This window comes from Thalassophryne amazonica, chromosome 6 (assembly GCF_902500255.1).
Source record: "Thalassophryne amazonica chromosome 6, fThaAma1.1, whole genome shotgun sequence".
NCBI classification, from domain to species: domain Eukaryota; kingdom Metazoa; phylum Chordata; class Actinopteri; order Batrachoidiformes; family Batrachoididae; genus Thalassophryne; species Thalassophryne amazonica.
Genome location: NC_047108.1, coordinates 114,301,598 through 114,318,551, shown reverse-complemented (window position 1 = coordinate 114,318,551; position 16,954 = coordinate 114,301,598). Strand labels below are relative to the sequence as shown.

The 16,954-nt window shown below is 40.7% G+C and overlaps 1 protein-coding gene across 1 annotated transcript; it reads right to left on the bottom strand.

The window, feature by feature from the left end:
- Nucleotides 1–225: 225 nt before the first annotated feature.
- Nucleotides 226–13,617, bottom strand: LOC117511530 (WD repeat-containing protein WRAP73-like). The gene is made up of 10 exons (XM_034171537.1): nt 13,567–13,617; nt 6,977–7,049; nt 5,034–5,137; nt 4,243–4,329; nt 3,898–4,032; nt 2,445–2,522; nt 2,254–2,356; nt 1,216–1,341; nt 942–1,133; nt 226–569 (listed from the first exon to the last, which is right to left on the bottom strand). The coding sequence occupies exons 1-10, from the start codon at nt 13,615–13,617 to the stop codon at nt 457–459; spliced, it is 1,062 nt and encodes a 353-aa protein (XP_034027428.1). The 3' UTR covers nt 226–456.
- Nucleotides 13,618–16,954: the final 3,337 nt, after the last annotated feature.

Sequence of the window (16,954 nt, the reverse complement as noted above, 5' to 3'; positions counted from 1 at the left end):
GCAGCCAAACCAAAGCTGAGCATGTACTTTTTTTTTTCTTTTTTGGTTGGTTGGTTGGTTTTAGTAAGACACCTCAACTTGTATTATCACAAAATTTATTCAAAATATTTCACATTCTCAGTAAAAACAGCATTCCCAAACAAGACAGTGAATCTAAAAAAAAAAAAAATGTTGCGAAGTTTTTGTCAGTGCTTAGAATTTGTGGTTCTTCATATGTTAACTTAGTTTTTGGAGGAACATCACTTTTTTTTTTTTTTTTTTAAATCAGGACAAAATGTCTCAGTAACCAGCACCGAGTGCCATAAACAGCAAGGAGCTAGAGTTTGATCTTCAGCTGAAAACTCAGTGTAAATTTACAAAGGAGTGTGTGTGTTTACATATTAAAAAAAACTGAATCCAGTCCTGTTCCCTGTTTGGGTGGAAATGTGAAATAATAAAAAAATAAATAAATTTCACTCAGTTACTCTTGTCCTGTGTGTCCATGAAGCAGACACACAGATGATCCTTTCCCAGCAGAATCAGAGAGTCCCCGCCGCAGTGCCAGATCAAGGACTGGACCTGAAAACCATCTGAAACAAACACCAATGTAATGACAACTTTATACAGAAAAATGGTTACAGAAAAATAAAAAATTCAAATTTAAATAACTGAAATAAAGTTTATATAAATATCAATCATGTAGCTTGTCAAGCAAAGAACCCCCGTGTGTAATGTAAGTGCTTAAACTGGGGACTTGTAACAGAGGGTCCATAAATATTTGGACAGGGACACGATTGTAAAAAAAAAACTCTTTTGTACTGATTACACTGGTAATTTTTTGACTACGCTGATATGTTCTAACTTAAACATTGGCACATTTCAGGAATCACACAGAGGAAATGCAAATTAAAAAAAAAATTTATAAACGAGGCCTGTTGTGGGATTTTGGGGGCGTTTCTTACTTTCAGTGGGGACTGGAACACAAACGCAGCCAGTTGGCGACCAGAGGTACAGCTTGGAGTTGCCAGTGCACAGTGCGAGTCGGGGCCGGCGAGGGTCCCACTGAAAGCACCGGACGGCTGCGGTGTGCTCCAGCACAGCCTCCAGGCTGCTCTTCTGCATTTCCCACACCCACAGAACAGAGGCCATGCTGTCTGCAAACACAAACATTCACTGAATGCCACTGCGCGCTGAGGTTTATGCCCGGCGCGAACAGCCGGGATGTTGATGCTGTACCGTTTTTGGTGGCGAGGTAGCGACTGTCTGCGCTGAAGGCCAGACAAGAGACGCCAATCTTGGGGTTGGCTCGGTCTGGATCTGGTTTGACCACAGGTATCTGGACTGGTGGTGCACAGATCTCATCTAGTGTCAACAACAACAACATTTCACTGCCTTCATGTCAACATTTGTAAGGCTTAAAGCTACATTATGTAGTATTTATTGCCATCTAATGGTGAAGTTGCAGATCGTTGGTCATGATTTTGTTTCTTTGGGTGACTTGGATTCATGGTCTCTGACCTTGTGATGAGTAATAATGAGCCTCCATTTCACATAAATCAGCGTTCTTCCAGCTGTGCTGTAAAATGTGAAAGGTGGAGTGAGTATGTCCCTTTTCTTCTACTGTTGCAACATGGCAGCTTCCATGGCAGAGTGCGATTCGGGCCTCATATTTCTGTTCAAACCTTACTTGCATCCAACACAGTAGTAACGGAACCAGATGCTGTAATTTCGATCAAACAAATCCCCACCAACAGGAGTAAAGCTGTTAGATCCTGTATTTTCATGATTACTTTTTTAAATGAACAACAATGAAGGTTTGCCTCATTTTTTACTTTCACTTTTGATGCTCTGTGTGCTTCTTACCCTGTGTGCTGCTATACAATGCTGCTGGAACCTCACTTTCCCTGAGGGAGTCTTCCCAAGGGATCAGTGAAGTTCTACCTAATGCAAACTGATGTGACACAGACCTGTTGGTCCCGGCACACAGAGTAAATAAAGTCTTTTGATCTGACTTGTTGCTTCCTTCATCACAGCCAGAAACTGTTGTCCACATAAGACGTCCTTATTTTGGAAGATGACGTCTGGAAATTTCCTTATCATGGAAATTCATTCATTCATTTTCAGCCACTTATATTTTCAGCCATTTTCAGCCACTTATATTGGTATATGGTTGAAAGTATCCCAGCGTTTGTGACCTAATTTTTATAGTACAGAGTTGGAAATCTAGCAGCTGGTGGTAGATGGAGAAAATGTCTCAGTACATCACTCCCTTACATTTGCTCTGGGAGCTGATGAAGGCGCCGCCTGCTGTGATGTCATGTAAAGACAGCTCGTCCCTGCCCACGGGTGCTCGTCTCTCCACTTCCTTATACAGGACCTGCCAACACAACCAAGAGAAAAGTCACTTCTTTTTCTTTCCCGCTCTGAATTTTGGGTTTTAAGATCATGTTCACGACAGCACTCACAGCTTTTGTGTTGTTGATTGTTGTCGGATGATCAAACTGGGCAATTTTCTTCCATGTGATGTGATTGAGGATACGGACCTACAAAGTGATCAAGTCCTTGATTATTCTTCAAAGTAAAAGTATGTGTGACACATGTATCTAAATGAAGCCAATATCCATAATTCCCATTTAAAAATATAATCCAGATTAATCCCATTTTGTTGAAATACTCCTTTAGTCAACAACTCAGCTGCTGGATCATTCTATCAGATTAATATAACCGTCAGACAGGTCAGAGATAGTCTGGTTTATCTACAGGTGGAAACAAAATTATCAGTCCCTTTATGAACTTTAACATTTTCTTCCAAATTTCCCCAACTGCTTTTTTAAAAAAAAACAGATCAAGGCATTTTTCAACAGTATTTCTAAACATCCTAGTTTTATTTTGGATGTTCGCATTATTTTACTTTGAGACATTTTCGATAATCCAAACAGTCTCCTGAATGACCAGCATCTTTTCCAGTCCTAGATTTGACAAGTTTGACAGGTAGCATGTTTGCTAAAGACTAGCATAATAGCTAGTGTTAGCAGCAAACACAAAACACGTCCTTGCTTGTTGATGAGGAGTAAGCTAACGCTAACTGTGAGTCAAAATTTTCTGTCATGTTTCAAGTCAAGTATCCACCACAGTTTGAAACTGCTGTGGATCCTGGATGGCAACCACACAGGCAGACATCTGGTCCATCCTGATGTCTCACAAGTAACCATCTTAAGTTTAATGGGGCGTGTCCTTGGCCTTCTCCAGCCAATGGGTTCCTCAGCACTGAGGGCTCCACATGCTGTATCATGCTCAGAGAATTGTGCCATGTAACTAAAGTGTCAGAACACACACACACCCTCATCGTGGCGATTTGTCTTCAAATTTATGATAAGTCTCCGCTGTCCAGGTTGGCATCACATTTTCATTGTTATATTTTACTATTCAAACTGTGAACCCTGCCTGGTGCCTGGGTGCCCTGTGCCCACTTAGCTATAAAATATATACTCACCTGGTGCCCAGTACATTTAAATCAAAAGCATAAAAATCTACCACAAATTGCATTTTTCAGAACAGACAAATGTTTAACCATTTTTTTAAAACCAAATACTTCACTACAAAAAAAGTAAATAGCTCCAGCACTCACCATGCACTTTCAAATGATTTGATTGACTGCATCAAAAGTAATTAAAAAAAAATACATAGAGTGCAACACTAAGAACTATAAAGAGAAAATACAATGCTTCCATAATATAAATGTTTTCGTACGTCTTCCTCTTCCCATAGTTGTTCAAAAAAATTTTTTTTTCTGGAAACAATCAAAAGTAGCTTGTGTACTGGAACAGCCAAGGTGTTGAGTGTGAGCTGGCATTTTACGTACAGTTATTTATTAACATCATTGTCAGCCATTTTTAAAATTGGACAGTTTCTTAGTACTTTTTCATCGTAGCTGCCGATAGCCAGGAACTGGCTACTGGGGCTCCAGGTGACAGATTTGACACCAAGCGACCACTCGTAGGCACTGAAGGTCGACAGCAAGCGGCCATCCAAAGAATACAGCAACACCTTGTACTGCAAAGAGGGTACAGACAGTAGTACTCTGAGACAGCAGTAGTATACTACAGTTCTCCTGCTAGGACTGGTCAATTTGCCGGCTGCAGTAATCTTGAGTTGCAGTTAGTGTGTAACTGAGACTCAGTGATAGCTTGAATGTCTAAACGACCCTGAGGGAAATCTACTTCAGATTTGATACTGGATTCTGATTCTGACTGAGGGTCTCACCTCCAGGCAGCTGTCCCACACTGCCAACACGCAGCCATTCGGAGACCACTCTAAGCCCGTCAGGTCCTGTGTCTCTGTCTCAAAATGCTGAAAGTTAAAAGGTCATTTTAAACAAAGTCACAACAGCGTTGAACCAGAAGTGATGCAACCATCCTCGCAGTGCAAAAGCAGCTGGTCACCGTGGAGGTTTCTCTACGGTAAATGGTGGGAAACAGAAGAAGACCTCAGGCTTAGTCAGGGCATGACACCCATTTTGGCACCACGGTTTATCCCTGGATACCAGATCATGAAGTGGATCAGACTCTATAACTCCACCTGGATGGAACACCAAGAACTTTAAGCACCAATCCAGATCATCCCCAAAACTGAACCATGTGTTCCCATGACCACCTGCTAGTACAAGTCACTAGTGAAGTGAAGGGTCAAAAGATGAATACGTGGATGTGGTCTGTAATTCATGGCATCAAGTCCTCTAAAATCCTGTTCAAGACCATTTTTATCTGTAGTTCAATCCAGATCCTTTTATTGTAAAATGGCTCATTGTGTGCTTGGTGAGGGTACATACAGAGTACTCTTCCGTTTTACAACAAAGCTAAAACAAATGTAGTTTTTCTTAATGCTATTTTCTGGAAAGTACCTATGACGTACTCGTTATTACAGTCAAACATTAATGCGCTTCAGCCCTGATGCTCTTGTTTTAGCATCAAAATTTAGCCTTTTTATATGGTGGAAGCCAGATTATTGGGCAAAAAAGACGACCCCCCCAAAAAATATATATATATTCTACTTACCCTGAGCAAGTGCCAGTCGTCACACACAAACACGCTAACGTAGTCTTTACAGTCACGGCGTTCAGCTAAGGCCATATAGCAGCCATCTCTGCTGAAATCTATACCTGTGGGTGAGACGTGCATTTTTATCAGCTACAAGCACCAACTGTGTACAAAGACGTGACACAAATCTTACATCTACAGTGACAGTTCAAAGCTAAAACAACGAAGCATCCTATGCAAGTCATAACTTAAAGATAGCATGTGAAAAACCACGCAGCGCTCGTCAGTCTAAGAAACACTGAAATGTAAGAAATAATCGTAGTCTGGTGGAATGCAAAATAAGGACACTCCAGTAATGTCTTTCCTTACTGGCCGCCAATTTTCCAATCCATTGGTGTCAAATTCTACTAATCAATACCATCATGTTGTTGTTTTGACAGTTTAGTGTTGCCAAAACCCATTCACCATGACGTCAGATGTGACATCATGATACCAAACTGAGTATAGCAAGACAAAAACTGGAGCGATGACACTGAAAACCTGACGTTCAACATTTTTCCACACAGAAAATTGCTCTGGAATTAATAAGGGAATCAGTAAAGAATTGGACCAATAATGAGAATCAATAACATCGGCACAGGGCAACTGAAGCTTTGAAATGATCATAGCGACAAATATTAAATGTCAATGCACAATGTGGAGTTATTTAAAGAGAAGGCTGCTGGAGGCCATTTAATGGACTCCAGCAGCTCTACCGCCTTTGGGTTTTTAACTTTTAAGTCAGAAAAAATGTTTTCTTTGGCACCACTATAATTTTATTCTTTAGCATTTAAATGGGGGATTCATAATATTATTATATCACTAATATGATTAAAATTTGCATTGTCTGGAAACAATTTAGAATTTCAACCCTTGATGGGTTGAAATACAAGTGATCACACACTATGATATACATTTGATAGCAACATCACAGATCACATGGGCGCCTCCCCTGAGCTTCGTGAGGGATGTTGGGAAGGACACGTTGACAGCCAGTCAGAGTTAAGAAAGGCAACATGACGTCAGCTGGCTGCTTGCTCAAACAAAATGAACCAAGATGGGGGGAAATACTGTGAAACAGCTTATTTCTGTACAAATCTGTGCAAGAAATAAATCCTTCGAAATCTAAAAACGCTGTTTTTGTAACCAGATAACACCTTTTAAGTGATTTACAGACATTTCACGGATGTTAGCGTGTCAGGTCAAAGGTCATCTCAAAGCCTGCGTTAGAAGGAAAAGACGATATTCGCTATGGAATTCAACTGGAATAAATATGTTCTCTTCATTAAAATGAGCTGGAATTTTGAAATGTTACAAAAACAAACCGACATTATAAAGCTTGGATCTCAGTAGAAACTAAATTTTGTCAGTTTTGAGAAAGTTAAAAAACCGTACATCTTTAATTTTCACTCAAAATGCAAAGACAATTCCTCACGAGAGGAGAAATTGATCTGATGTTGTGTTTAACTGATAGTAAAATATGACTGTATGTCACAGACTGGTCACGATGCGTCCCATCCCTCCCACCCCCCGTGACCCTGAACAGGAATAAGACGGTTCATAAAATGTGTTTATCTCATCACCCCCTCGAACACACACTTTTTTCTTTTTAAATGCACTGCAATTATTTGAGACTTTGGCACCATCAGGTCTGGTATGGAACCATCATGGCAACAATATTGATACAACAGCTGGGCTACAAACAGGCAGAACTCCAGACAATCATTTTTCCTCGAGTCGCTGACAGGTCGGTTATGAGGAGTATGTCCCATTTACTGACGTGAGGCACAGCTGTCAGCGGAGCACCACCACCGGAACGCTTGGCCATAAAGTCAAGAACAGCACATGATTCACGAGGCTGCAGCAGCTCCGTCCTCAGGTTAACACACACACACACCAGAGAGTATCATGCATATACTCACCCTTCTGACATGCTTTAGGATATTTGATGTAAGACACGGCTTTGGTGCACAGGGACCAGACGGTGATTCTCAGCTGTCAACGTACCAGAAGAAAGAGGAAAAAAAGTTTTACTCAAACTTATCTTGGAGTGAAAATCTAGACAAGTTCGCCAAAGTACAAAGCAACACCAAAGGTTCAAAAGCAACCACAGACTGCAAACACCCAACAGCCCAATCAGTTCTCTGCTTTCAAAGGTTAGAAAAAGGTCAACCATAGTGATGCCTATGAAGGGGAAATTCAGCACATTTAATCCAGACATTATTTAGACAACAGTGGGAGATTGATTAATTCATTTTTTTTTTTATTAATAAAGCCTATATCCTGGACGACTGCACCAGTTTTTACATTTCTCACTTTAATGAAATTTAAGTCAATTACAAATATATTAGGTGACAACAGAGGCCAATTTATTGAAGATATCTCAACCCACCCCATAAAGACCTAGTCAAAGTTTAAAAATGAATAAATTCAAATTATTTGCTTCACGCGGCGATTTTAAATATTACAGTAGTGTTCAGAATAATAGTAGTGCTATGTGACTAAAAAGATTAATCCAGGTTTTGAGTATATTTCTTATTGTTACATGGGAAACAAGGTACCAGTAGATTCAGTAGATTCTCACAAATCCAACAGGACCAAGCATTCATGATATGCACAATCTTAAGGCTATGAAATTGGGCTATTAGTAAAAAAAAAAAAAGTAGAAAAGGGGGTGTTCACAATAATGGTAGCATCTGCTGTTGATGCTACAAACTCAAAACTATTATGTTCAAACTGTTTTTTAGCAATCCTGTGAATCACTAAACTAGTATTTAGTTGTATAACCACAGTTTTTCATGATTTCTTCACATCTGCGAGGCATTAATTTTGTTGGTTTGGAACCAAGATTTTGCTGGTTTACTAGTGTGCTTGGGGTCACTGTCTTGTTGAAACACCCATTTCAAGGGCATGTCCTCTTCAGCATAAGGCAACATGACCTCTTCAAGTATTTTGACATATCCAAACTGATCCATGATACCTGGTATGCGATATATAGGCCCAACACCATAGTAGGAGAAACATGCCCATATTATGATGCTTGCATCACCATGCTTCACTGTCTTCACTATGAACTGTGGCTTGAATTCAGAGTTTGGGGGTCATCTCACAAACTGTCTGTGGCCCTTGGACCCAAAAAGAACAATTTTACTCTCATCAGTCCACAAAATATTCCTCCATTTCTCTTTAGGCCAGCTGATGTGTTCTTTGGTAAATTGTAACCTCTTCTGCACATGTCTTTTATTTAACAGAGGGACTTTGCGGGGGATTCTTGCAAATAAATTAGCTTCACACAGGTGTCTTCTGTCACAGCACTTACTTTAGTGGGCTCAAACATCAAAATTATAAAACTGTTTAGCACAACCACCCAGAAATGCACCCAGGTAACTCACTCAACAAGCAGCACTAAAATCCAAATGTCAAAGGAAAAGGATAAATGAGACATTGACTTGTTGCAACTGCAGTTTGAACAAGTCTTATTCATTTGATTTTTTTAATAAAGTGAAAACTCCCATTCATAAAGGGATTTATTTCACCTGTTGTCATTTCTACTTATAATTAGAAATATTAAACTCATGTATGTTTGTTTTTTTCATTATTTATTTCAGCAGGTTTCTGTTTGTTAATTTCCTGCAGACTGATAAAATGCAGATATTAAAAAAAAAAAATCACTTCCAGTTATAAAGAATAACGCAGCGTACATGACATGTTGCAAGGTCGGGAATTAAGAGCTCCAACTCGGGTTGGATTTCTTTTTCCTTTTGTGGATTTCTTTTTCGTTTTTTTGCTGGGAAAATCAGGTGGAAATTCAGTGCTCCAATTTATGACTTGACACCATAACGACACTCATGGCATCCTCCAACATGACTTAAGACAGCAATATTACAAATGCTATTTAATTTCTTAAATCATTTACTTGTGCATGCAAAATGTTTGCATTCTTTATGTTTTAGTGAATTTGCTACAATTTCTGCAAAGATGTCTCATTAACGGATAATGTCCCTTCTTTCTCATCCACAGTAAATAGCTGAAATAATGTGTTCCTTTTGAAAGCGCAACAAAACAAACAAATGCATTTTTTACTAAATGTAATTGAGTCTGTTTTGTTATTTCAACAAAACATGCTTTGGCATGTTTTGTTGGCATGTTTTGTTAATCCAATATTGTTGAGTAAAATGCAGTATATTGTTCCTCTACTGAGTTACTGAACACAGCTGCAGAACGACTGGACACAACTTTTTAAATGTGAAATAGTTTGAGTGCATCATCAACTATAGCATGACAGCAAAATTTGATTAACGGTAGGTCTATTTCAACATCTTCTCTCTTTTTTGTTAAAGCTGTACAGCTTTTAAATAAGGGATTCATAACATGATTTTACCAATATGATCAAACTTTGCACCATCTGGAAACAATTTAGAATTTTGACCCCTGTAGGGGAGAAATTCAAGCGATCAGATGCCATGACCTGCAGTTGTTAACGACATCATAAATTGCGTAAGGGCTTCCCCCGATCTACGGAATGATGCTGGGAAGGACATGGTGGCAGCCAATCGGAGTAAAGAAAGGCAGCATGACTTCAGCTGGCTGCTCGCTTGAACAAAATTAACCAAAATATTTCTGTTTAACACTTCTAAATCTGAATATACTGTTTTGAAACCAGATGACACCTCTGAAGTGATTTACAGAAATCTTATGGATGTTAGCGTGCATGCTCAGCGTATGCACATCACGCGAGATCAGAGGTAATTTTCGGTAATTTCAAAACCTCAATGCATACATACACGCGCTTCCACCAACAGACAGCATTAAAAGCAAATAAAATATTAGGTATGGAATCCCCCCACCCCCAGATAAACATGTTCTCTTTATTAAAATGAGCTGTAATTTTGGAACATGTTTCAAAGATGACATTATGATGCTTGGATTTCAGTAGAAATTAAATTAGTCAATTTTGTGAAATTTGAAAGGCCATACAGCTTAAAGTAGACCTGCATTGAAATAAATGTGGTCAGATTTCAGAAAGAAATAGCTGATATGTATTTATAAGACCCTTGTGAATGCAGTAAAGTAAATCTGTAAGCCCAAATTTGTAATTCAGCGGAGAAATCTTCGTTTAAAAATGACAAATTTGCAGCTAAAATTTAGCCCTCTGTGAAAACAGTTTGTACAGCCGTATCATTTCCATGACGTCAGGGACAAGACGACGCGCTCCCGCCTTCAGTCCGATCCTGCATTGAAATTGATTTATCTGTTAGTAATGTTACTTATACACGTCCTGGTTTCAACATCCAAAAGTAAGCTGCAATGAATGTGAGATACAGATCTGTGTGCTCAGATCAGCAACGACATCGACAGCGGGCACCATTCTTCCTCTCCCGCTCTCTGCCTCCGCTGCGCTTATTAAGTCTGCGGGCTCATTAACGAGCTCGTTAACCGCCGACGAGGGCCACTCACACCACCCGTGTCTGCTTTGTAGCCGGTGTTGTGCCAGATTCAGCGCACAACACCGGCATCACCTCTCTGTCTACTGAATGGAGCTGCAGCACACTTGGCACAAGTCCTGAGATTACACTCGCTGTTTTAATGTGAAGCGGCCAATACACCTGTTGCTGCAAAGACAGACTTCTTGCGGCAAAATCCACAGCACCGCATGTCTCGGCAATCGGAGCCCCAGAGCTACATGGACGCTGAGAGAGGTTTATATATTTTTAATGACTGGGATTCTTTGCGGGTCTCGCCTCCATATCCCGCGATGGTACCGGAGGCGAAAGACAGTAGATTTTCATTGCGACACCACTCAATCAAACGGGCGTATGAAGAAGCCCCCCAAAATAATTTTCAAGCACAAATAAAAGAAATGTGTTACTCACCAAACGTGCCGCAAGACAATATGAAGTTTTAAAAAAGTAGATCCTTCCGTATAAGACAAGAAAAAGGTGCAGATGCAAACTGACGTAAATCCACAAATTACAACTGGCGCAATGCATGCTGGGAGAGGGTCTTGTCCGTGAAGTCTCGGCAGCGTCCATGATGAGAGGACAATTTGCGGAGGGCTAAATGTTAGCTGTAAATTTGTCATTTTCAAATGAAGATTTCTCCGTTGAATGACAGATCTGGGCTTGCAGATTTACTTTACTACATTCAGAAGGATCTCATGTGTAAATGTAAGTCATTTTTTGTTCAAAAAATCTGACTGCATTTTTTTTCAATGCAGGTCTCCTTTAAATAAATTTTCCCTTCCCGTTAAGCCTAATTGGATTAAGCAAATGCAGGTCTGGGCTCTGGACTCGAACCTTCACAGAGTTGTCCTGAAGCCACTCCTTTCATATCTTGGCTGTGTGCTTAGGGTCATTGTCCTGCTGAAAGATGAACCGTCACCCCAGTCTGAGGTCAAGAGCGCTCTGGAGCAGGTTTTCATGCAGGATGTCTCTGTGCATTGCTGCATTCATCTTACCCTCAATCCTGACTAGTCTCCCAGTTCCTGCTGCTGAAAAACATCCCCACAGCATGATGGTGCCACCAACATGCTTTACTGTAGGGATGGTGCCCGGTTTCCTCCAAACATGACACGTGGCATTCACGCCAAATAGTTCAATCTTTGTCTCATCAGACCAGAGATTTTTGTTTCTCATGGTCAGAGTCCTTCGGGTGCCTTTTGGCAAACTCCAGGCAGGCTGTCATGTGCCTTTTACTAATGGCCCGGTCACACGGCATTTGCTGAACAAAGGAAAAAAAGTCACAAAGTCAAAAATCGTTGAGAAAAAGTGGACAAACTTCTCCCATCACTGAAAAGCCTGCAAGTGCAGAGCGCATAAAAGACTGAAATGAAACCAAAACAAAAGAAAAATGAAGCAAACGCTGTGATCATAGCTGTGTTGTCTTCACAACAGGTTTGTGTTCACTACGTGTGTGCATGTACACGCACGCAGCAGACAGAGACAGTATACAAACGTGCGTAAATAATTAAAGTAGTTGATAAAATGTTCTTGCCACAGTTATTTCTGTATGAAAACACTGCTTTTCATCCCACATATGGACGAGTCACATTCAGCTCATCGGATCTTTAGTTATTGATCCGTTCAGATATCAATGTTCGTGCTAGACGTCGGACTTGGGAGGTTGGACGAAGTTGGACAACAATCAAATGGAACGCTGAAGGTCCGGGAACTACACGAACGATGATGAACCATCAAGACAAAAAGCAAAACAGAATATGGACGACTTCACGTTGTCGTCAGGATTTGTTCACATTTTTCAACAGCTTGAAAATTCTGAAGAAGCACCAGCGATAGAAATGAAACGAGACGACGGTTAAACGATGTCTCTGAAAGTCAACGCAAGTCCAGATTTCTTGCTTGATTTTGGCTTTGGTGTTCTTCCTTAGTGTTGTGTGACCGGGGTTTAAGGAGTGGCTTCTGTCTGGCCACTCTACCATACAGGCCTGATTGATGGATTGCTGCAGAGATGGTTGTCTTCTGGAAGGTTCTCTCTCCACAGAGGAATGCTGGAGCTCTGACAGAGTAACCACTGGGTTCTTGATCACCTCACTGACTAAGGCCCTTCTGCTCTGATCGCTCAGATTAGACGGGCGGCCAGCTCTAGGAAGAGTCCCTGGTGGATCTGAACTTCTTCCATTTATGGATGATGGAGGCCACTGTGCTCATTGGGACCTTCAAAACAGCAGAAACATTTCTGTGCTTCGCCAGATTGATGCCCTTCAGACAATCCTGTGTCTGAAATCTGCAGACAATTCCTTTGACTTCATGCTTGATTTTTGCTCTGACATGCACTGTCAACTGTGGGGCCTTATGCAGGGTGACTCCAAAAATGCAGAAACCATAAACATTGCAATAAATCCTGCAAAGGTCCAGCTTCATTACAAAAGCTGTGAATACTTACATACATGCGATTTCTTAAGATTTCTTCATTTTTAATAAATTTGCAAAAATCTAAAAAACATTTTCACATTGTCATTATGGGTATTGTGTGTAGATTCTGAGGGAAAACAATTTCATCCATTTTGGAATAAGGCTGTAACATAAATGTGGAAAACCTTAGCACTGTGAATACTTTCCAGATGCACCATATAAATATGCTTGTACACCCAAGACTCAAAGACAAAAACCCTCCTCCATCAGCTGGACTTGTTAATGATTGGTCATTATTACCCTGCCAGAGGTAACACACTTTCCTAGTCTAAGCTGTAGTTACTTTTTAAAAAACAGAAACTGCACGTAACAAATTATGACATTTTCCTGTTTGTGCTGACAAAATAAGTTGCTAATTTTATTTATGTATTCGTATACACACACATTATAAGGTTAAATATAACTTTATTGTAACTATTATACCAATCAACATCATAATGTTAGACAAATTACAGAATGTGCTTCAAGCCTTCTTGGAATCCAGAGTTGAGAATTTTGGAATGTGCAGAGGGAACACTGATCTGACAAAGCTATCTTCACGATGTCCAGCTGGATATTTGAAGTGAGCCCATGTCTGTCACCCAGTGGGCGAAGTGTCGACCCCCCGTTTGGTTGCGACATCCAGCTGCCATGGTAACACCACCAACATAGCTCAAACACAAATACACGCTTCTTGCATGCCTTGGAACCAGCACGGAAAGTGGGGTGGGGGAGATCGAAATCTGAAAGGCAGTGTAACTTTAAACACAGTGGTAGACGGTCAGCATTAAGAAAATAGGGGGGAAATATTTTGGCATGTGGCATGACATGAAATACGATCATTAGTTGGTAAAGTTACACTTAAAGAATCCTCACTAAAGGTGAGCAGTAGTTATGGGGAACGTGGGTTTGAGACATGCGTGGTGTGAAAAGGCTGAAGTCCAAGACAACAGCTGCTGTTTATCCATCAGGATCAGAAAAACTCAGGTCAGTACCAGTGCTAACATAAGTGTGACTAGTGATCAATGGTAAGAGTGGTGGAGTGGGGGGGCACAACCTCCATACACCTGCAGGACGACTACCATGTGATCAACTTTGTTGGCCTATTGGTTTCCTTCTTTGCATGCACACCACTTTACCTCGTATAAAAAAAAAAAAAGTCAACTGATTTTCATGAAATTCTGTGCAAAAGTCGTCCTTGTTGTCCGTTTCAAACATGTCACACAGTCAGATAGGTTCTCCTTTAATGTCCTGTCTGATGTTATTGATCAGATGTGATAGAGGAAAGAGATGAGTAGCACAACATCATGTGCAATCTCAACTGTTATGTCAGGTCTGGAAGACTGCGCTGGTGCTGTGACAACCTGTCCATCCCCAACTCTCAAAAGTAACCATCCATCTGCTTCATCCAGGTGATAAATATGTACCATATTTTCCGGACTATAAGAGTTTTTTGTTTGTTTGGTATTTTCTTTCACAGGTTTGGGAGGTCCTCTGATTTATATTCCCAAGTACTGTATTATCACCTATGGCATCAAGATGGCAACATCTACATGCATGATAAGCTGCTCCAATTCACACTCCGGAGCAAAAAGTAAATGGACTGCATTTATATAGCGCTTTTCCATCTGCATCAGATGCTCAAAGTGGTTTACAATAATGCCTCACATTCATTAATTTGCTTGGGGTTGCCACAGTGCATCGGATATGCATCTGCATGCTGGTGCAAGTTTTTCATTGGGTGCATGGAAAATGAGGCAGAGGAAATCTGGAAACGTCTGATGATATTCAAATGTGATTATGGTCAAAGTAGTCTAAATATTTATTTTGCTTTGGCTTGCTGTAAATTTAAGGGTAATAATGCCACCCTCTGGTGATGAAGTGCACAAAGCGTAGTTAGAACAAACAGCATTCAGTGTGTCAGAGTATGAAGTTAATTTTCAGTTTTAAACAGTGCAGCGATAATGATTATTTAATGGTTAATAAGGCCTGCTGTGGTATCCACTGTGTCCTTGTCCAGCTTTTTTAGCTTAAAATTGCACAGTATTTCTCAAAATTTGCAGTAACCTTGTTCAGTGAAATTTGTTTTTTTTTTATAATCTTGGTTTTAATTTTATTTTTTTCCACATTGTAAGTTGCAACATTTTTTATTTATTATCATTTTTATATTTTAAAACTGTCTCCTTTTACATTAGACGTGCTTCAGGAAGAGTATCCAGTGTTAAACATCTGCCAGATCATCTCTGAGCCATACCATATCCGATGTGCCTCTGCAAAAAAGTCCTCAAATTCATTTCAGATTGTCTTTTTGATTTTTTTTTTTTTTTCTCCTCAGAGGATTTGTTCATAAGTGGGATAAGGTTGAGATTGCCAGTGTGTGGATCTGTGTTTGATTCCCAGTCATGCATCCAGCTGTAAAGGGATAACTGGGCTTGGCTGTGGGAGTAAGGTGCAGTGGTCGAGTTTCCCCTCCAGAGGGAGTTGTAGGCACAATCACCTACTTCATGCTACACTATCCAGGATCGGCACTGGCACTGAGTCCGTGTCGGGCTCATTCTGTTGTCACATGAACGATTGTCCACACCTTGCCATCCTTTCTCTTGCTGGAGGAAGTACTAACTGTCATGGCATCATACTAAAATAATTCTGTTGTTCCCAGTTGGACAACTTCCGGACCCAGCTGGTGCAGGCGGTAAAGAAAGCCCATAAAGACAACCCCATCCCGGGACGGGCCAACGGTGTTCTGATTCTGGAGAGACCTCTTCTCATCGAAACCTATCTGGGCATCATGTCCTTCATCAACAACGAAGCCAAGCTGGGATACTCCATGACCCGAGGCAAGATCGGCTTTTAAACATCCAGCCTGTTACCCCTCCCCCGACGCGTCGCCTCCTCAGCAGTGTAAAGCACAACCAGCCTGTAAGACGAGCTCGTGGCTGTTCTACAAAAGTGGTCATATTGTTTTCGATATGAGGCGCTGTGTGGACTGTCCGGTAAGGTTTATTTTAAACTCGCTGCCATGTACAGAACTGCTCAGGAGCGAACGCACACATGACACTGTGGACTGAAAGGACGTCTTGCCGTTTTCTCAAACTTAGATTGTGGTTGACGCCAACATCAGGGTTGTTATTTTCAAGTTTCTTTTTCCCTCGCTGCAAAAAACAAAGATACCAGGGGCGTTCAAAGCATGTATACCGCCACCAACCTTGATTATGCGCTGTATTGTGGCGGTGTTACAAAATCTGTATTTCACTGCAGTGTGTCTTGATCCTTATCCAGATGTGCACAAACTTTCACTTGTCGCCGGTTGAGTCTCACTTTATATAAAGCGAGAACAACGTTTCAGCTAAGCTACAGTCATGCCAAAGTGAATCCATGGCCCTCGGTGGCTGGCATCAATACATCAGCATCCATTTTGACACTCATCTGCAAGTAGTAATAACAGCCTAAACTCGACTGGAAGAGTGTGGATTTCTTAAAAAATTTTTTTTTAAATCCAATCACATTTTATGGCCAGGTCACATGGCACTTAACGAAGGGCAACGAAGCCCAAACGAAACAAAAATCTGGACTTTGGTTGTCATTGGCATTGTTTAATCTTTGCGCTGCTTCATTCCTGCAGCTGGCGCTTTGTCAGGATTTTTAAACTGTTTAAAAATTTGAACAAATGCCACCGAAAACCTCAATTTGTCCATATTTCGTTTTGCTGTCGTTCTTTATGGGTTTTTTATCGTTTGCTTAGTTTTTGTAACGTTAGCGTTTAGTTTGGCTTCATTCGACCAGCTGAATGTTTTCACACAGTACAGAAGTCATTTCTGAGTGCTGCTGCGTTCATGTACCATCGGAAATTACAGGGCAAACTCAGCCTGCTTGCTCGGATTTTTTTATCTGGGTGGGGGAGGGGGGTCAGCTTCAATGGGCTCAGGCACATTATAGAGGGAAGAATTAATCTTTTGTGTGGATACAGTTATTTTGCCACAAGCAACTGCT